This window comes from Myodes glareolus, chromosome 8 (assembly GCF_982192425.1).
Source record: "Myodes glareolus chromosome 8, mMyoGla1.1, whole genome shotgun sequence".
Classification (NCBI taxonomy): Eukaryota; Metazoa; Chordata; class Mammalia; order Rodentia; family Cricetidae; genus Myodes; species Myodes glareolus.
Genome location: NC_142033.1, coordinates 4679978 through 4701130, shown reverse-complemented (window position 1 = coordinate 4701130; position 21153 = coordinate 4679978). Strand labels below are relative to the sequence as shown.

Genomic DNA, 21153 nt, shown 5'->3' with positions numbered 1-21153 from the left:
TTCATGGGGCTACCCCAGTATTGATAATCCCAGCTTCTATAAGAAAGCAGGCTGAAAAAGCTATGCTGAGCAAACCAATAAGCAACAACCTCCTCCATGGCCTCTGTGGTAGTTCCTGCCTCCAATTTTCTGCCCTGCTTGACGTTCTGTCCTGATTTCCATCAGTGATAAACACTGGTGTAGAAGTATAAGCCAAATAAACCCTTTCTTCCTAACTTGCTTTATGGTCATGGTGTTTCTTCAAAGTAATACAAACTCTAAGACACCATCCATAAATCTTATTTAATGAGCTCATCAAAGACGTTTCCATGGTCACTTGTGTGGTTTGTTTGTTTTTGTTTTGTTTTGAAGTGTGTCTTTGGTAGTCCAGGGTGGCCTCAAATATAAATCTACCTGAGGATGACCTTGAACTCCTGATCTTCTCACTTCTCAAGTAATGACTGCAAATGCAAATTTTTGTCCAGCCAGGTCCAGCAGCTGTTCAGCCCCAAAGTAACACACAGACGCTTATATTAATTATAAACGGTTTGGCCAATGATTCAGGCATATTCCTAGCTAGCTCTTATATCTAAAATGAAGACATTTCTGTTAATCAATGTATCGCCACAAGGCTATGGCATTCCAGTAATGTTCTGACATCTTTCTCCTTCGACAGCTGTCTGTCATCTCCTTGACTTCATCTACTCTCTTTATAGATCTCCTCAGATTTCCTGCCTGACTTTACTGTGCTAAGTCATAGGTCAAAACAGCTTTAGTCACCAACCAATAAAAGTAACACATATAAGAAGTATATTGCATACTAAATGACAATATAAGCTTGCAGTAACACCACACCAAGTTCAGTGACTTTTTTAACTTTAGAAGTAGCATAGTTTTTTATAACATATATTAGAACCATGCTTTAAAAAGAATCTGTAATTTCTTATGAACCAGATAATGGCTGATGATGGATTCATTTAGTGGATGTAGGCTATGCTCTCACAGTGAAGATGAAGTTGTAAAAACATAAAGAATGTAAGGCTCTCTAGAACAAATTCTCCTTTTCGTGGTAAAAGAAATTTGATTGGTTTCCTCTCATGATTATTGTCAGTGAGATGAACTAACATGCAATACTTAAGAACATTGGTGCTTGGTACCTTTACCTTATAATTTAATTTGTTACTATCCTGTGAATTTCAAAGAAAACTGACTGTTGCTTATTTAGAATATGACAGAAACTGAATAGAAAAAGTCTTCGTTACATACTCTCTCATTCCCACCTTTCTTATCTCCCTTTCAACCCCTTCATTCAACCCCTCTGTACAAGTCTCTTTCCCACATTCCTATCTTTGTGTTCTGTCTTGTGACCCATGGAGTTTAACCAGGGCTCTCTGTTTGACCCTTGGTTTAGACTGTCCACTGGAGCTTAGCTGGCTCTCCTGTGAGTATACATGTGAAATCAATGACTGCCTATCTATCACAATCTACCAGTAGCTATAGTTCAGCAGAATGGAGTATGGTCCTCTTTTCTCCCTGACCCTTACTTTGTGGATGAGGGACTCAGTCTTGTGCAAGCAGTTGTAGATGTTGTAGACAGACAACATCTTGGTTGTAAGGGCTGTGCCATGCCAACAATACAGCATTTCCAGCCATTCGTCTCTTCTTATGGCTGCTGTACTCTTTACACCCTGTAGGCACATATTTCTACATGGTGTGACAGTCAAGCTCTTGAGCCATCCTTGGTATCCAAAGCAATCAAGTACCTTCTAGACAGACTGTTGCTAGCTAACAAAAGCTCAGGATGTACTGCTCCTTCTCTTTTGTAATTATGTAGATCGCATGAGAAGAGGTGTGAATTCCAAGCTAGTGACTGAACTGTGAGCTGTGGACTTAACTGCAGTCATGAGAATGTTAATGAATTTCCACCTTAGTTTACTTTGGGGGATAAAAGATGTTTGGAAAATAAACATGGGGAATCTTCAAGAATGAATGAAGCCTGAGACTCCCTTTCAATATTGCTGTGTGAACTGTGTCTCAATTATTCCCATGCCTCTATGCCCATTCAGAGACGGAAAAGTAGTTCATGCTGGGGCATCAGACCCCAACAACACTCCTCTTCCACACAATTCTGAACATTAGAGGGGATGGTTTTTTGTGCCCTGCTTAGGGTTAAACACTCCAGAGTCAGTACTTGAGCAGTCATGAGTCTCTGCACTCACCACAGTTCATTACAGAGGGAATCTTTTCTGGGTAATGCTGGCTGTAGCCTGTGCCCATAAGTATAAGTAAAAATATTTAGAAGACAGTTTACAATCAAATCTCTTTAAGCAATTGTAGAAAAGTTCTGCCAAAGAACCTAAAATCCCAGTTGCTGGTTTTTGGTTGGATTTACAGAACAACAACAACAACAAAAAAGAAAATTAAGTTTTGCTCCTGTAAAGATCAGCCTTCAGCAGCTCAGGAACAGTAGGGGCTCCAGGGAGTCAGAGGACTAATCACCCCATAGACTTTTCTACCTGAGAAGTAAACCTGAATTCTCTGGGGCTAGTGATTGGGACAAACCTAACTCTCTGTGACTGGCAAGCAAGGGATACACACAAACACACACATCTCCAACGCGTCAGGATCTCAGCGAGGGGGCTGATGAATGAAAAACCTTCAGCAGGACAGAGAAACTAAGAGGAAATGCAGTGCATGCAAGCTACTGAACAGATGAATGGGTACACAAGGATCAAAGCTTAGTTCTTCATTTTATTCTTCTTTCGGTTGCTTGTTCTACTCTTTACTTTTTCTGTTCTGTTCTTCTACCCTGATGTTTTTCTTCTTTCTCTTCCTTTTCACTACTTACTGATGGCTTCCTTCTCCTCCACTTCCTGATGTCCTTATTCTGGCTATTTTATTCCCCTACAATTTACACAGACAGCATAATCTTTCAAACAATATAAAAATGACAATGTGGTTACATTATGCTTTTAACTAAATGATTGCAATGAATACAAGTAATAAACAACATGTTTCCTATTTCCCTTACATAATTAAACATTCTACATATTACAGGTGAAAAATAATCTCTAAGCACCCACATACAGTTAAATATTTATCTTTTACACTTCTCATAGATCAGGAAAATTTCAGTCATAACTACTTACCTAGGCAAAGTTTTTATAATTGTCTGAAAAACAGATTACTAAGTTCACCTTCTATATTTTAGAGTTCTGTCCCATTATGCTAACTAACCATAACATTCTTTGTTTTCTAGTTACACGAAGTCAATCGTTTACAGATATCTTCCAGCTATGGTGCACACTGAAACCTGAGAACACATTTCCCAATATCAAAAAGAATTTGAGGTAAATCCCAGGACTCAATTGTTTTCCTTAATTATTAACCTAAACAATAGTCTATGTGGTTCCTAAGTGAAACTTTTAAGTTTTAGTTTTATGACAATCCCTTTTTCCTATTTTCTATTTTCTCAAGTCCCTGCTGTATCAGGGCTGTGGGAAATACTGTTTCCTACATATACCTATATTAATTTTCGCACTAAACTAACCTCTACTATAATTCCTTACTACATTTGATAAAAACCCTTAATCATCAAAATTATATTTGAACTATCACTATTATTGTAAAATCATTACTTCAACTAAACAATATAGCTTTTGAGGAAAGCATCTTCATTATAATCCACAGGTACAAGTCAACTGCCTTGTAGACTATATTTCCATTACATAATCACACTACATTAAAGACAGGGGAATCCCTTTACACATTCACAACACAGCAAATACAAGAGAAAAAATGGCAGCAGCAAAAAATGTAAAGGCACAGCAGTAGCCAAGACACTCTGGAGCCAAAGCTCTTAGGGCCTTGTTTATCCATGATGCACCAATCAGTGCCTTGAATTCTGGTGGGCCAAACTCCTGAAATTCCAGTGTTACCTACTGCTCGTTAGACATGGTCACTCATTGTTAAAGTTTTAACTATTTTAAAGGTCATTTTAATACAAAGAAAGTAAAAAACTGGTTAAAACAAATGTCTCTTTTTCATAAAAGCTAATAACTGCACATTGGTAATTGATAAGAGGATAATTATTATACAAGCTAAGACCATGTGATTCTCCCAGAAGCTCCATGATGAGAGGTCGGTGACCTGGCTTGTCAAGAATTCTTCTCCAGTGCATCTGTAATTCAACACACACAAAAATAATGTCAAAGCTTATTCCGTACATCCACTGCTCCTACCTTTTATTAAATACCCAGCTTCAGCACTTCATTAAAAACTTAATCTTTGTGTTTAATTGATAGTAGTACTGATGTACTTACAAATTTGTTATATATTATGTCAATCTAAACTACTTGAATGAGGACCCTTTGTTAATTTCAAAAACCATCTGAAGAAGCATAGCTATCACATCTATTTAAAAGCAGAGAGGAAGTAGGCTTAGTAAACGTGGATGAGCTCAGCAAGTCACACAAAGGTCCAACTTTGTAGTCATAACTGTGTCAATCATTTCTAAATCTACCATGCTGTTCTCTCTTCAAAGGACAAAGGCGTGGATGAAGGACTTGTTTCTCCCAAAGCAGAAAACATCAGCTTATTATTTACATACACAGACACTCTATGAGACCAAAGCTTTGTGTAATTCTGCTGACTTAGCACACAGTCAGGCAAAAGAACACAGCATCAATTTCTAGACCAAGGACCAGAGAAGACTAAGGGTTTCTGAGGGGAGTCAGTTCATTGTTGTCAGCTCATGTACTGAGAGAGCAGTAAGAACCGTGGATGCTCAGCTATGGAACATTCCCAGGAGTCCATGGCTACTGACAGATCATGGGTAACAGTTGCAGCACAGCAGGATGTAAGGACCCAGACACAGGTTAAAAAAAACAGCTGCTGGTAGATACACTATAATACTGCCTGTGTGTCACTATCACTGTATGTTCCTATGTCTGTGTGTCTTCATTCCTGTGTCTCCAACCTCGTGTTTCTCCATCCCTGTGCATCTCCAACCCTGTGTGTCTCCATCTCTGTGTGTCCCCATCCCTGTGTGTCTCCATTCCTGTATGTCTCCATTCCCTTGTATCTCACAGGATTTAACAGTTCCCAAATCTATGAGAAAGGGCAGATTTCTTCTTCCTATTGTGACAACAATCCTTTTTTGAGTATGAAGTCTGTGGATACCTTTCCTTGGTTTCCATTTACCCATCCAAGTCCTCATTACCAGAAATTGGAAAAGAATTTGTATTAGAAAGATAACATACCATACCAGGAAAAAAGAGATATGGGAAATAAGATATTCCCCATACTTGTTTTCTGATCAGTAATTCAAATATAAATTTTTGTTACTTTTATTCATTATTATTTTCAGCATCCATGAAAGATTTAACATATCACCATATTCTTCTCTCATTTTCTATCAAAAGCAAATATATGAGACTTATTATAGAAAGTGAAGATGCTTTCAAAGCATTAGACAAAAATGATATTTCTTTCCAACATAGTAAAATGTATATTTTTCAGTTTTTATTGCAGGACAAGTCTTCTGGTAGGACATTTTACACACACACACACACACACACACACACACACACACACACACACACAAACAGACATATACACACAGATTGAAAGAAAGAGAGAGAGAGGGAAAGAGAGAGAGAGAAGCACCACCCTTTGATTTGTTAAAGTCTTCCAGAGTGTGCAGCAGAGGAAATATCCTGAAATCTGGAAGGCAAAGTTGACTTACTTTAATCCTTGCTGCCCTGACATTCTTGGGTTCTGTTCACAGGTGCCCTAGTCTACACATGTGGAAACTGTATGCACTTGTAAACTATCAGAGCAGTCTATGCCAAACTCAAAGATTCTGAAACAACTCAAATCCACAATCAAGACACCAAAATCATTTTTAAAGACCACAAATAACCCTTTCTGCACATTATCTACAACATGGAGCAGTAGGATGGAAACACAGCCAAGTGCATTGGTTACAATGACTCACTCTGGGGAATGGGCAGAAGACATAGTTAATTCTGAAAGCATGGTTTTCCTTCTAAGTCTAGTAACATTCTATGTCCCTGTTGTGACACTGAACTCAAGCTTACATTACTAAGTTGTGACATCTATTGATTTCTGCTGTTTTGTGTTCTGGACAGAAGTTTTGTCCCAGGAATTCATTGTGCAGCAAAGCCTGTAGCACAAACAAAAACAAGGAAAGGCAAATAGTTTAACATTTCCGTAAGTTTCCAAAGAATAAACACAACTATAACTTCAAGTTCAATATTGACTGTTATCTGTAAATATATTTATTCTTCGCAAAAATATTTAGAAAAGATATCTTACTAAGTTCAGTCAGCCCAACAAAGCAGTCCTCTCCCCCACACTCAGAAGATTTAGGATTGAAATGATGGGGTTTCCCAACTACTAAGATGTAGACTTTCTAACTAGACTACTCCAGGCTCCTCCTTCTCTCCCAGTCCATAACCCTGTAAACTCTATATTTAAAACAATGCTGCTGATTTATACTAACAATGTTCTCTTGCTTGTTTTCATCAAAACCAGTTGTGATTACGGGAGTAAGAAAGTCTTTTGAGACACATGTTCCTGAAGAGAAAGTTTGGCAAAGCCACTATGGCTATGGATATCACATGGTTTCTCTATCTTTTATTTTCCTGATATAAACCATATATCACAGCCCCTGATCCTTTCCTTATTTCCTTATTGGGCAGAGTCACAACTGTTTGCTTTTCCTCATATCATCTAGCTTTCCCCTTTACCCTGGGATTCTTCTCACCCTTTACTTCCCTCAAATAACACGTGACTGGGGAAAATCTCAGATGACTCACTGACCTTCTGCTAAAACTAACAGGAAAGTTCTCATCTTTTGCTCCTGGAAGGAAAATCCTGGGCAGCAACTGGTTAGAGATTACAGCTGGGGAAAGGACATTGTAAGAATCACTTCAGCTGCTACAGTTGGAGACCCTAATTACAGTGGCAGACAGGACAACTTACTGTCAGTCCATAATGAGGAATGTTAATGTACTGAATCCATGAGAGCCCAGGAATGAAACTTCCTGAAAATACTGACAGACCTGAGAAAAACTGTGAAGGGCAAAACCACGAATTAGAACCAGTCCAGTGACTAAGAATTCTAGGCAAGATTCTTCCCTCTTCAAGACCCTTCATCCTTCTGACCATATCTGCTCAGACCAACTCTTTAAAACATTCTTTCAGTTAACTCTTAACAGAATTCTTCACTCTTTGCAGTGCTATGTTTCCTTGCAGATTTTAAAAGAATAACTAGTCACACTACTCTGTAGGAGACAAACTTACAACTATTACATAATCTTCAAAATGGCAGGCAACCTACAAATATTCCTTAAATTTAAGTACACCCATTCTATGTATTTAAATCATTTTTAGAGTTTTCATAATAACTGATTTATACAGATATTATGAATGATGGACTGTTGCGGGAAGGGTCGCTGCTTGTTGGTTCCCGGTCACTTAGCCCCAAAATAATCACACAAAAACTGTATTAAGTAAATCACTGGTTAGCCCATTAGATATATTTTCTTATTGGCTAACTCTTACACATTAATTTAACCCATTTCTAATAATCCATTATGACCACGTGGCTGTGGCTTACCAGTGTCTGTCTCTGGCGGGGCTACATGGCATCTCCCTCTCTGCCTTTCTTCTCTCAGCATTCAGTTGAGTTTTCCCTGCCTACTTAAGTTCTGTCCAATCAACAGGCCAAGGAATTTCTTTATTCATTAACCAATAAAAGTAACATATAGACAGAAGGACCACAGTGGGAACACCAATGAAATAAAATGAACAAGGGACAGCTATGAACTTCATATAAAACTTGCCCTATCCGGTCTTGGATAAACTAGAATATGCAAAACAATGACTGTGTTTGCATGCATTCAGACTGCACCATACCAAATGGTTATACAGAAAACACAGCATTTGACTTTATAACTAATTCTAAGGTCACATATAAAAACTTTATACAATAACCATTTGTTTTAGGTCCTTTCCTATGGCTGTGATAAAATAGCACGACAACATAATAAGTCAGGAGCTTTTCTAAGTACAAATTACAAACATAATGGGAACTAAATGAGAGAAACAGTCTCATTCACAGTAACCTCAAAAAAGTAGGGCAAGGGGAGTCTTGGAATAAATTTAACCAAATAAAATACTTGTACAATAAGAAGTTTAAGACACTGAAAAAAAAAGAAATTGGAAAAATACAGATCACCAATGTTTAGATTTTCTAAGATAAAAATTATGATAATGTATATCCTACCAAAAACAATCAATAGATTCAGTGCAATCCCCATCAAAATTTCAATGCAATTCACAGAAATTGAAACAACATTTTTAAACTTCACATGGAAATAAAAAAAAAAAAAAAGACCCAGGTTATGGGAACAGTCTTTTACGTCAGCAATAAATTGGAGAGAGAATCCATCCCCCTGTTGTATGAGGAACAATTTATCCTCTCTATTGATAAGAACTTTTAAGTGGGCCTATCTGCCCATCTGGGAACAAGAACAACAGCCTCTAGCAAACTTGCACACCCCATGTGTCCTTCTCTCATAAAGAGGACAACATGCTACTTGCTCAGGTAGGACCAGGGTCCCACTCAAAGGAAAAGGATATTTGAGGCAGGGGTGTCCTGCTGCACATATGTAACAGTCACTCCTTGGGGACATGCACAGTACAATTTACCCAAGTATTCAGGTCTCTACGTCAGTTTTATAAGCACATTTAGCAAAGATGAGAGTAAAAAGAGAGTGAACCCTACTAACTCCATGCCCTTTAGGTAATGAGGTATTGTTAGGTTCTTTTTGAGAATTAATTTTAAAGACTGCCTGGAGGATCCAAAGGGGGCAACTTGGGACGTATGTCCTTGTTCAAAGATAAACCATTCTGGTTTTTAATTTGTTTACTTGCTTGTTTTGTTTGTTTTCTTAGGTAAAGATAAGCAATGCCAGCTCCACCTGTTCCTGCTGCACTGACTTCTCCTTTTTGCTTTTTGATCAGGAGGGCATGGGAAGCAGCACCAAAGCCTCCTTCACCCTCTTTGTGGACCCCAGAGTGTACCAGACATTGCCTACTGATGAAGATGAGGAAGATGACGAGTCCTCCGCTACTGGTAAACGAGCTGGCCCTAGAGTTTTACAGATAGGTTTCCTTTCCTGTAAAACCCAGGGATGAAACTCACCAACTCAGGTTATAACACTTTTTGTTGATGCCCAGTCTTTGGATAAAGATACTTTAAAATCTATTACTTGGTGGAACTCCTGAAGCAAATTGCTTTCTCCTCAGAACCTGACCTTTTATTTTGTTGTTGTTTGTTTCTGGAAGAAACCCAGAGGTATCCCAGGATGCTAGGAAAAGCCACCCTGCAGAGATCTCCAAACATACCGCATATTTCTCAAAAACAGTTTCTGGGTATAATGCTATGCTCGAAGCAGTGTGGTACTGAACACTCTATACATGCATGTTGAGCTGTGTTGAGTTCCAGGCGGGCACTTCTGTTGCAAATCTGGCTAACTAAGAGGATGGCCTTGCTTGTTTGCCTTCTGCAAGTCACTAATCATTGAAGTCAGCTTCTATAGAATCTCGAACAGGAACTGTTCCTTGTTTGTAATTATAGGAATGGCACATTTGACTCTATGAGATTGATATTAATTTTCTACATCATCCAAAGGAGTGTCTATAAGCCTGTTTTGCTAATGAACAAAATACTGCTTCTGTGAATGACATGCTTTATCCTACTAAAACAAGTATGAAATAGGTTCCTGGTTCCTGTGCCTTTACTATAATAGGCCCCAAGCCAAGCCCTCCCTTCATATTGCCATTGGCTGACTGTGAAGATACTATTGGCTTCTCTAATTCTTTCTCTCAAAGTTCTCTTTACTAGTGAACTTTTTAGGCAAGAATAAGCTAAACTCAATGAAGCGAGGAAGATTTCTGTGGTAAATGTGAACCCAACAAACATTTGCCCTCATTGTGACATGCCTGAAATCAGGCATTGCTCTGTTCAGCCTAGACACTGACTACAGACTCCTCCGTTGTCTGTTCACTCTCTCGGCAAAGCGTGGGCCTCTGTCCAGTTTCTCCCAGTTCTGGTTACTCTCTAGACACTGTGTGTGTGTGTGTGTGTGTGTGTGTGTGTGTGTGTGTGTGTGTGTGTGTGTGTGCAAGGCTTCATTAGTGATCAGACCATAAGTGTTTCAGAAAGAAAATTACATTTGGATGCAGGTGGCACCTTAATATCTGTGCTCTGGTCATTGGTCATTACTCTGACAATTTATCTGCACTTGTAAGTCAGCTCATCATGTATTGATCAAATGGTCTTAAGAAAAGAAAAAGTCTAAGACACGTTGCAAGAGCAACGCTCATCCTGGAACATGTTGCCACAGCAACACTCCATCCCAGGACAGTCAACCCAGATATAGCAACAGTCAGCCTAAGAGATTCTCCCTTAGAAGGAGGTTTTTGGACCCTTCCATTTTTGCACACTTGAATATTCTCTAACAGCTTTAAATTCTTTAATTAGAGATAATTTATTCGGGGATTGATGTTGTATTCCCTTGGTAGCTTAAGAAAATACTTAGGCTACATGCTTTACATGGGAACTTCATGCAGCCACTGGGTTTGTATGTAATATACCTTGAGAGCTTACTTTAAAAAGTCTTAAAGGCTTATGCTGTATCATTAAGGCATGAAGTCATAACTAGATTAGGGAATAATATATTCAATATTAGCATTTGGTGTCATAATGTAATTGAATTTATCAAAAGAGGTACTATAACTATTTGCCTATTTTGTTTGCTACCATCTTTCCTTCTACAGTACCCATTTTGAGTCTGTCTGTGTTGTGTGTATATGTATGTGATGTTCACATGTGTACATGTGGGGGGGGGTCAGAGGTCCCTGTCAGGTGACCTTGATCACTGATCTAGCTCATTTTTTAAAAGATTTATTTATTATTATGTATACAACATGTATACATACATACATAAATAATAACATTTATTATTATGTATACAATATGTATACAACATTCTGCCTCCATGTATGCCTGCACACCAGAAGAGAGTGACAGATCTCATTACAGATGGTTGTGAGTCACCATATGGTTGCTGGGAATTGAACTCAGGACCTCTGGAAGAGCAGCCAATGCTCTTAACTACTTAGCCATCTCTCAGCCTCCCTCTAGCTCATTTTCTGAGACAGTCTTTGGCTGAGCTCAGAGCTCATCCATTTGGCTTGATTGGCTGGTCAACTGAACCGGTTTTTGCCTTCCCCAACCTTTGGTACTGGGTACAGCCACCACTACCACATTTACATGCATTCCCTGGTAGGAAGGCCTGTGGGCTTAGAGAGGTCTCAGTCCTTCTGAGAATGACTTTAATCTTAAACAAGCCTATGTAGTTCTTAGTTACTCTAAGATAGTATTTATCAAACCAGCATCAGCATGGGGAAGGGAGGAGGCTCTACCCATCTCAGGAGTTGGTACACTCCTACCAGTGTATATTAAAGTTATCATTTAGTTTGTTTATTTGTTTCTTTGTTATTTGTGGAATTTCATCTGGGTTCTTAAAGGCCAGTCCATTTCACAGAATTTAGGGAGACTTCCAGGAGACAGTTTTAACATCATAATATCTGATGTATTCCTTTTAAAATTTCTCCATATATTCTCCAGGAAAAACTTACTCTATTGTGTACCTGTATTCTCCTCCTTCAATATATAATCACACATGAGAAGGGAAAAGGGATAGGGTCACACAGGTTTATCCATCTTATCTATATTAACACATTCTGTCACCTTTAACCCTCTACCCTACACACTGGAGACACTGTAGAACTGCATTTCATTTTAAATCTTGTATAACGATGCTCAGGCAGTTCTGGGCTCCAAGGTGACTCAGTTTCCCTTCTACAGACTGAGGTAGGATGACCAGAACCAACAATGGGCAGAACTTATGGAAATAATTCCTGGGCCTTGCTATCTCCACTGTGCTTTGGGGTCGATGTTCTGGATGGCAGCAGAACCAATCTCTATAGATCATCTTGTCCACAAGCGTCATGTTTGTCTACTGCCCCATGCCCTGAGAGTCTGGCAGCTCAGCAATGAGGCAGATGAAAACACCATCACCATAGGCCAACAAGAGTGCTCAAAGATGGTAGAGGGTTTTAGGTCTAAGAACCAGTATGTCTAGGCTTCCTTTACAAAAACTCATCTATAGTTCAGTCCAGCATGCTTGGCAGAGTACTCTGAGTCCAGTCCTTAACATGATAGAGCAAAATTTTCTGTCAGTTTTTCCTTGTCTCTTCCATCTTAATTGGGTGTTATCACTATGGGTAGTGAGCTAGAAATGCTGAAATATAGGGTAGGAGACTTGGGGTGTTCCATGTATGCTAAAAGACAGGGAGGAGCCCACCTGGGTTTTTTCTGCTTTTCTTTTTCTTGGTGATAAAGAAACACATGGGGGACACTGGACAGACTACTACAATGGCACTAACCACCATTCATTTTCTGATTGTATTTATGGGCTGCTCTATGAGATCGAAATCCTGTCTGATGCTGTGTCTAGTGGGGTCATAGGTCCGAGGAGAGAATCTACTGTTAATCCCCTAAATGGATCTGGTATCACACTGACTTCTAATGAGTTGTTGTGACACCCACAGATAAGTACATCTCAGACCTTCTTCAGAGATGTTTCCTTTTTCAGGAGACAGTGATTAAGACAGACCCATCACAGGTCGATATACAGAGAAGAGAAATGACAGAGGATCCTGCCCTGAATGGGACATCTGGATATCACAGCCCCTCCCAAGATCAATGATCATGATGAAGAGAGGCTAGAGAGACTGTAAGAGCCAGAGGCAGTGAACAACTACAACAAGACAGTGCTTTCTGTCACAGCAGGACAGTGACACATATGAGTGCAGAGCAGTTGTGACAGCATGGGCATCACCTGTAAAAGATCAGGACAGACAAAATCCCTGCATGGAAGGGAGAGCTGGCTATGAACTCCTTCCCTTACCTGAGGAGCTATTGGTAGTGATGACTGCTGGGAGGGGGAGAGCCAGTTTTCTTTAAGTATGTGGTCCCTGAGAGCCTTCCATGGTCCAGTAGAAGGCCCTCCACAGGCATATATGGGCACAGCTAAGAAGACCCAGTGGTTTACAAAAAGCAAAAGAAAGAATGAGACAGGGAGGAAAGAATGGCCCGATTAACAGGAAGTGTAGCAGTTACTTCTCTGTTACTGAGACACAACATCACGATCAAGGCAGCTTGTAGAAAAAAAGAGTTCCTTTGGCCTTGGGTTTCTAGAGTGATAAGATGTCATTTTGACAGGGAGGCTTGGCAGTGGGCAGCAGGCAGCAGGCAAGGAAGTGCGAAAGGAAGCTGAATGCTTACATCTTCACATGACAGTGCGAAGCAGAGCAGAAAGAGGAAGGAGGAGAAGACTATAAACATTCAAAGACCTTCCCCTTTCTTGCAACAGACTTTCCCCCATCAAGTCTCTATCTCCAAATGGTTCCTCAATGTGTCCAACATCAGCTCTGTATGTAATTAATGGAGGTGAAAGAGTAAAATGGGTAATCATTTACAAACATTGAACAGTAGTGTGCTAATACAGAGACGGATTAGTACTTAGGATTCTGGAATCTTCCACTATATCTAACACTTTTCACAATACAAGTGAGCCCTGAAATAGACTTTTAGTGCTGAACAATTACTTTGATCATTAATGTAAAACATTTCTTTAAGATGTATTACACATGTTTGTCCTGTGGAACATTTGTATAATGATGCAAAATATGATGCTTTCTTTTATGTTGCATTTTTTAACTTTGCCAAGTTGTGATACTTTGCCTGTCTACACTCCTGATTGGTATAATAAAAAGCTGAAGAGTCAATAACTTGGCAAGAAAGGATAGGCAGGGCTGGCAGGCAGAGAGAATAACTGGGAGGAGAAATCTAAGGGGATGGAGGAACAAGAAAAGAGGAGAGGAGGATGCTTGAGGCCAGCCACCCAGCTACACAGCCACCGATTCACACCGACACTCATGGAGTAAGTGTGAGAGTAAGACACAGTAGTAAGAAAAGGTAGGGAAACCCACAGAAACAGCTGACCTGAGCTAATGGGAGCTCGCTGATCCCTAACTGGGGGCTGGGGTACCTGCATAGGACCAATCTAGGATCTCTGAATGTGGGTGGCAGTTATGTGGCTTGGGCAGTTTGTGGGATTAGACTTTCAGTGGGACCAGGATTTAGACCGAGTGCTGGAACAAACCTTTTGGAGCACATTTATTTTGGAAGAATACCATCCTCAGCTTTTATATGGGGGTGGGGGGACAACCTTGGTCCTGCCTCAAAGTGATGTGCCAGACTTTGATGACTCCCCATGGGAAGACTTACCCTCTCTAAGGAGTGGAGGAGGGTCGGATGGGGAGAAAGTAGGAGAAGCTGGAAGAGGGGAGGGAGGGAGAACTGGGATTGGTATGTAAAATTAATTATTAATAAAAAAATAAATAAAAAAGAAAAAGTTCCAGAGTCAGAAGTTAGATGGGATAATTTAAGTAAAGTCATAATGGCTAGAGACAAGCCAAGTTAAGACTAGGCATTTATAAGTAATAATATAATTCAGTGTGATTTATTTGGGAGCTGGGTGGTGGGTACCCAAAAAAGCAAAGAGTAAAAAGTAAAAACCAACCATGAACTATGCTTTGCCATTAGAGACTACTGAATAAACAAATCACCTCTGCTATGATTAAAAGAGCAGGCAAGTCTCACACACTGGCATTAAGGGAAGGCAGCAATCTGTCTTGTTGTTGGGGGAATCAGCCAATCACACCACTTTCTTGAAGTTCTAATTGATTATGTTTTGAAATATGTTCCCAAAAAATGTCTGATAAAAAGCTCCCCCCAAAACGCAAGTCAACCACACCATAGGAGTTATATAAGAGCAGTAACCACAAAGCATAGGAGTACAAGGCAGCTCCTTCTCTCCTACAGACCATAATAAGATTGAACATAAGACCTCATGTTCCAAGTCCTGATGAGTCAAGCAGGTTATATGTGCAAGAAAGAACATAAGGAAATTCTTCCTCTCAGAAAAACACAATTCACACTCACCAGCATGAACATCAAGTAGATGGCCATAAGGAGTGTTGTTGGGTCGTCCACTGCAATCTGCGCTGCTCCTATAGACAGGGGCAGGTAACTGATAGACAAAGCTAACATCAAGACGGTAAATATCATAGTGAAGAAACCCTTCATATCTGTATTTATTCCTTAGAAAGAAAATAAGTGGGATCAGTTTATCTAAATCAAGAAAATTATACATATTTCAAATAATGCTGTAATAGTCAACAAGACTGATAATAGTTTCATAGACACCCAACTTCTCTGAGTCTCTAACTGCTATCTGATCATGTGGGTGTTGGGAACAAAATTTGGGGGACTTTGGAGGAGCATCAAGTGCTCTTAACAAATGAGCCGCTTTCCAGCACGATCATATCACTTTATTTTTATCTGCCACAAAAATACCTTTCCATATAATACTTATTTCCCTCTTTATGTAACTATGAGCAATTTATGGGATTCAGACATGGAAAATTACAGACAACACAAGTGACCCAAATTTTATCACAGTTTTTCACAGGAGAATCAGCAATAGAATACGTTCACGTCCACATCTCTCTGTGTTTATTATAATTGTAATATAATACATTTATTATTTTATCATATTACATTATATTACATCGCATTAGTAATGAAATTGGGATCAGGACTGTGCCAGTTCATTTTTTGTAAATGTAACACAAGCTTGTATCTTATGGAAAGAGGTAATCTCACTAAGAAAATCCCTCCTTAAGATTGGCCTGTAGGCAAGCCTGTAGGGGCATTTTCTTAATAAATGGTTTATGTAGGAGGACTTAGACAATTGTGGATGATGCCATCCCTGGGCAGGCAGTCCTGAGTTCTATAAGAAGACAGGCTTAGGAAGCCACGAAGAGCAATCCAGTAAGCAGTTTTCTCCTACGGTCTCTGCCTCACATTTTGCCTCCTGGTTCCTACCCTAACTTCCTTTCCTAAAGGACATTGAACTGTTAGATGAAATAAACCCTTTCCTCCCCAGTTTGGTTCTGGTCATGGTGTTTATTACAGTGCTAGAAACCTAACTAAGGCAAGGGTTAAACAAGCTTGCAGAGGTTTTAATATCTAGAGGATAGGAGGATGTCATCAAATTTAGATTTCCCTAGGAAGTCACAATATAACTGCTATGGAGACAGGCGATTAGTCCCAAAACCTGATTTGTAATCTTTATGGAGATAATGATATGAGACATGCATAGACCTATGTTTCTATAATAGTCATAAGGATACAAGTTAGAGTCTGGGGGAGCTAAGTTCTGTGCCTAATTGTTTTACAAGTTGATGTAATTATTATCATGGTATTCACAATGCATGTATGCGTATGACTGTATATGTGCCCGTGGTGTGCATGTGCCATGGTATGCATGTGCTGTGGTGTGTATGAGCCATGATGTACATGTGTCATGGTGTGTATGTTTCATGATGTGCAGGTGCCATGGTGTGTGTGTGGAGTTGAAGAACATCTTTCTGGAGTGATTCTTTTCTCCACTGTAGATTCTGAGGATCAAATTCAGGTTAACCAATTTGCAGGACAGGCACATTAACCATAACCATTCCATCACCTAAATAACTAGTTCTGAATAATAAATCTCTTATAAAATGTCTAATCGTTATCAGTGTTTACCTTTGAAAGTGTATTTGTCTGTGTGTGCGAGTGTGTTTGTATATGTGTACATGCGTATGTCTGTGTGAGTGTTTATGTCTGTGTGAGTGAATGGACATGTCTGTGTATCTTTATGAGTGTGTGTGTGTGTGTGTGTGTGTGTGTATGAAAAGTATGTTAATTCTGAGCAATTAATCTAAGGTGAAGCTTATCCATGATACACAAATAAATCTGTGCACATATTTAAAATATCTTTTTATATTACATATTGTCAACAAACCTCAAATTTAGTGTCCTCTCTCTTTGTAAAATTATGTAATATAATACAGTGTACACATTTAAGTTCTTTTTCACACATACATGTGTATGAGATGTTATCTACTTTTCTATATTGTATTTACATATACAGATACTTATACAGAAACACAGGAAAAATATACATCTGTTATCTGGTATAACAGATGGCTCACTGATTAAGCACATGTACTAGTACTGCTGAGGCCCTGGATTCCAATCCCAGCACCTACACGGCAGCTTACATTCTGTAACTCCAGTACCTGGGAATCTGATGTCCTCTTCTGACCTCCCCAGGCACTGCATCCACTTAGTGCTCTCTCTCACAATACACGCATACCCCCCCACACGACAGACAGACAGACACACACACATGCCACACACACACACACACACACACACACACACACACAGACAGACACACACACACACAGGCAAACAAACAAATGAAGGAAAAATAAATCTTTTAAAAAATCATTGGATAGATACTAATAATTGACCTTGCTCCATTGGCACTTTCTCAAATGTGTGTGCTGTTTTCACATTCATTATAGTGCACAGAATCTCTAGTAAAACACAGTTTCATAAACAACTCTTGTAGTATTTTGTGAACTCTTCTCTCGCTGAACTCCTGATTTGATGGCACAGAGTGAGAGGAGCCTTTCTACTCATGCTCTCCTACTTTAGACTCGCCGCAGCTGTACAAACCAAAACACGCTCCCCCAAGAGTAAAGACGCGTTCTCTTGCTTTGTCACTTACCTGCTATGCCGAATAATATAACAGTAAATACAATACTTGGCAATAACCTCCAGGGTACCAGCTCACCCAACAATTTCCCAAGGAAATACGATGACACTCTGTAGTATCCACGGGTATGCTCATGTCTACAGAGACAAAGATCATGTTATACATCCTTAGTTAGTCCAGAAGGCACAGGTGAGATGCTGGTTACAGTGACTTCTGCTACCACAGGCAGCCTAACAGGACAATGTCCCCTATGTTCCAGGCTGACTCCCACACTTGTCTCCATCTTAGCGAGCAACATCTCTAAGCTACCATCCTTATGACATTCTCACTAAGATTCTCCCTATCTGAAAACTCTTCCCTGGTGTAAGAGGTCCTTCTATTTGTGTGTTGCTTTCATTGACTAATGAATAAAGAAACTGCTTTGGGCCTGATAGGACAGAACTTAGGTAGGCAGAAAAAACAGAACTGAATTCTGGGAAGAAGAGAGCAAAGCCATCATGGAGCCGCCAGAGACACACATCCTGAAACTTTCCCGGGAGGTCACTGCCATGTGGTGATACACAAATTAATAGAAATAGGTTAAATGAAGATGTGAGAGTTAACCAATAAGAAGTTAGAGCTAATGAGCCAAGCAGTAATTTAATTAATACAGTTTCTGTGTGGTTATTTCTGGTGTAAGCAGGCCCTGCAGCTGAAACAAATAAGCAGCCTCTCCCTACAAGATTTCCTCCTTTTGTCCACTCTGACCACACAACAGCCCCTCCAGAGCAATAGCCTGATGTGCCCACTCTCCCCAGAGTCTCTACCCCTCTGACGCTGGCTCCCTGAGGAGCAGCTCATTCGTACCTCACCTCAGACATTTGTCATGGAGACTTTTCTCCTTCCAGTTCTTATAAAGAAGGTGACACTGTCACTCTGAGGTCACAGTGCAGCTTCAGGACACCACACCCTTCTCTTCTGCTGCCCTCACTTTAGGACAGATGTATTCCTTCAATAATCTCTCTTTACAACCGTGAATCTTTACCAGATACCAAATCTATCCCTTTCCCTTCCTGACCCTTCCAAATCCCAAGTTCTGCCCCCTACCTAGTGTCTTTAGTGCATCTCAGTTTTTTGGTTTTTTTTGTTTGATAAAGAATCATCAGTGCAGAACAGCCTTAGATTCCATATGTACCCAAGAATGAGAACTTCCTGCCTCTAACCCAGCCCCCAAGTGTTGAGATTAGAGAAATACAGACATGCTCAGGGTTTGTGGTACTGTGAATTAACACACGGTTTCATGCACATAGAGCCATCGCAAGTGAGTGTACCCTCAGCTTCTCTCTGAAGGCTTCCCTCCTTGGCACGAACTTGGCCATCTTTGAGAGCAGGGAATCCTAAGCACAGACCACCAGGAAAAGGTTCTTCCATGTTTGGAAAACACAGGAGATAAACAGCTCTTTTATATTTGACTGCTGTCTGCTCATCCCAGCCCTGCATCAAGAAGACCCTGATTCCTGTGCAGCTGTCCCTCTCCAGCTCCAGCGCTGCTGAGCCCACTGCACCCAAGCTCTATGAAATCCCTGACATCTTTCTCTGGGAGTGGGTTGGTAAATTTCCTGTCATGTTTAGCCCCTAGACTGTGTTGTCTGTAGCACTGGGATCTAGTGATCTCGCCCTAATTTTGAGACTTTCTCTGAGCAGCAAAAACGTCTGCTCTTGATTTCCCATCCATTTTTCAGATAATATTAGAAAACTCTTTACATACTTCAAAATCATGATACCACATGATAAAAAATTTCATAGTTTGTTTATTTTCAACTAAGTAAGTAATAAAAAGGGGAATTGCTGGTAATTCATGACATAACATTCTAGGTCCAACTACGAATGTAATTAACTAGATCACCCACCCCTGATGCCTGTTTCTGAAGCAGGGGCTACTCACAGAAAGTGATCACTGTTATAGCTGTCAGTTGCGAAGAGCACCCCCATAGTCACATTTATAAGACACAGGATAACTGTGAGGATGAAGATCAGGTGGACTCTGCCAGGAGAGAATGAAGGCAAAAGCAACAGTAAATTCAACATTAGGATGGGCTGTTTCTAATACTCCTTATTCTGTAGAATGAATAACATTACACATATCTGTTTTAAAAAAAAAACCAGAGAGATAGCTCAACAGGTAAGAGTGCTTGTCGATTTTGCAAGGAAGCCATGTTTGTTTGGCAGCACCTACATGGTGGATCACAACCATCCATTGCTCGAGTTCAAGGGGAGCTTGTGCTGGTTAGTTGTATGTCAATTTGAAAGGAGCAAACCTCAACTGAGAAAATGCAGCTCTACCTTCCTACCTTAAAGAGCAAACTTCCAGATCTCAAAGAGATGTTCTTACACACTCAGCAGCTTGGCTCATAGCAGTCACATGTGAGAGTGAACCACATTCCCGGTCACAGGTGAATGGGAAGCAACACAACCTAATCACACAATGGACTATTATTCTGCCTTACAGAACCCAGGAAATCCCCACCAACGCCTAAGGACATCACACAAATGGAAACATGGCAATCAAAACAAACAAGAAACCACATCCAAACAACAGGAGAAGAAAGACACTTGTGTGTGTCTCCATTCAGGGTTCCCACGTTAGTCATGTTCAATGATAGAAACTAGAATGGCTGATGCCAGGAATCAAGAGTGGGTGGTATGGGGAGTCTTCTTAAGAGTTGCAGGATTCCACTCAGGAAGACGAACAAACGCCCCACATTTTGAGTGTGGTGAGAGTCAAATAACATGAAACTACTACATACAGTAAAACAGGCAAAATGTGATGTGTGATATGTGGAGCTTCATACTATCTATACACAGACATATGTGAAAAAGTGAGTTCTTCCACTCAGCCTTCAAACACACTCTATCACGTGATAAAATGTTTACTCTGTTTTTCTCATGAATTACAGTTCTTCATGGATTTATATAAGCTTGAACAAAGTGACGGCATTTTCTCATTTGCTTACCTGGTCTGGACTTCGGTACAGTCATTTCTTTGGACATGGAAATGGATACCCAGAAACACTGCTTGTATAACTATGAAAATTACCTTTTGAAAAGAAAATGGGAGAAAGAAAATTTTTAAATTTGAATAGAAATTATTCTTTACATTGTTCATTTTTTTTTTAGAATATGTAGGATACTAATCAGATATCTCCAGGGATATAAACACTATAATTTGGCCAGAGTCCCTGGAAGATTATACAACAAGACTACTCATATGTCCAACTGACAGTGACAGTTGCAATCTGAGCCTGCAATATGTCCAATTGACAGCCTGCAATCTGAGGCTCCAACAGTGTAGATACTG

At 39.9% G+C, this 21153-nt stretch overlaps 1 protein-coding gene across 2 annotated transcripts in view; it reads right to left on the bottom strand.

The window, feature by feature from the left end:
* Positions 1 to 2712: 2712 nt before the first annotated feature.
* Positions 2713 to 21153, bottom strand: part of LOC148121080 (ATP-binding cassette sub-family G member 3-like) — a 50440-nt gene continuing 31999 nt past the window's right edge. Inside the window, exons 10-16 of one of the 2 annotated variants that reach the window (XM_087908800.1) lie at positions 20810 to 20892; positions 19741 to 19839; positions 17829 to 17953; positions 15149 to 15306; positions 6988 to 7077; positions 6081 to 6166; positions 2713 to 4159 (exon numbers count right to left, since the gene is read on the bottom strand). In XM_087908800.1, the coding sequence (XP_087764926.1) occupies positions 4003 to 4159; positions 6081 to 6166; positions 6988 to 7077; positions 15149 to 15306; positions 17829 to 17953; positions 19741 to 19839; positions 20810 to 20892 (798 nt within the window). In that variant the 3' untranslated portion in view covers positions 2713 to 4002. Of the gene's footprint in view, positions 4160 to 6076; positions 6167 to 6987; positions 7078 to 15148; positions 15307 to 17828; positions 17954 to 19740; positions 19840 to 20809; positions 20893 to 21153 lie in introns of those variants that run through there. The other variant, XM_087908801.1, reaches the window with a different exon arrangement.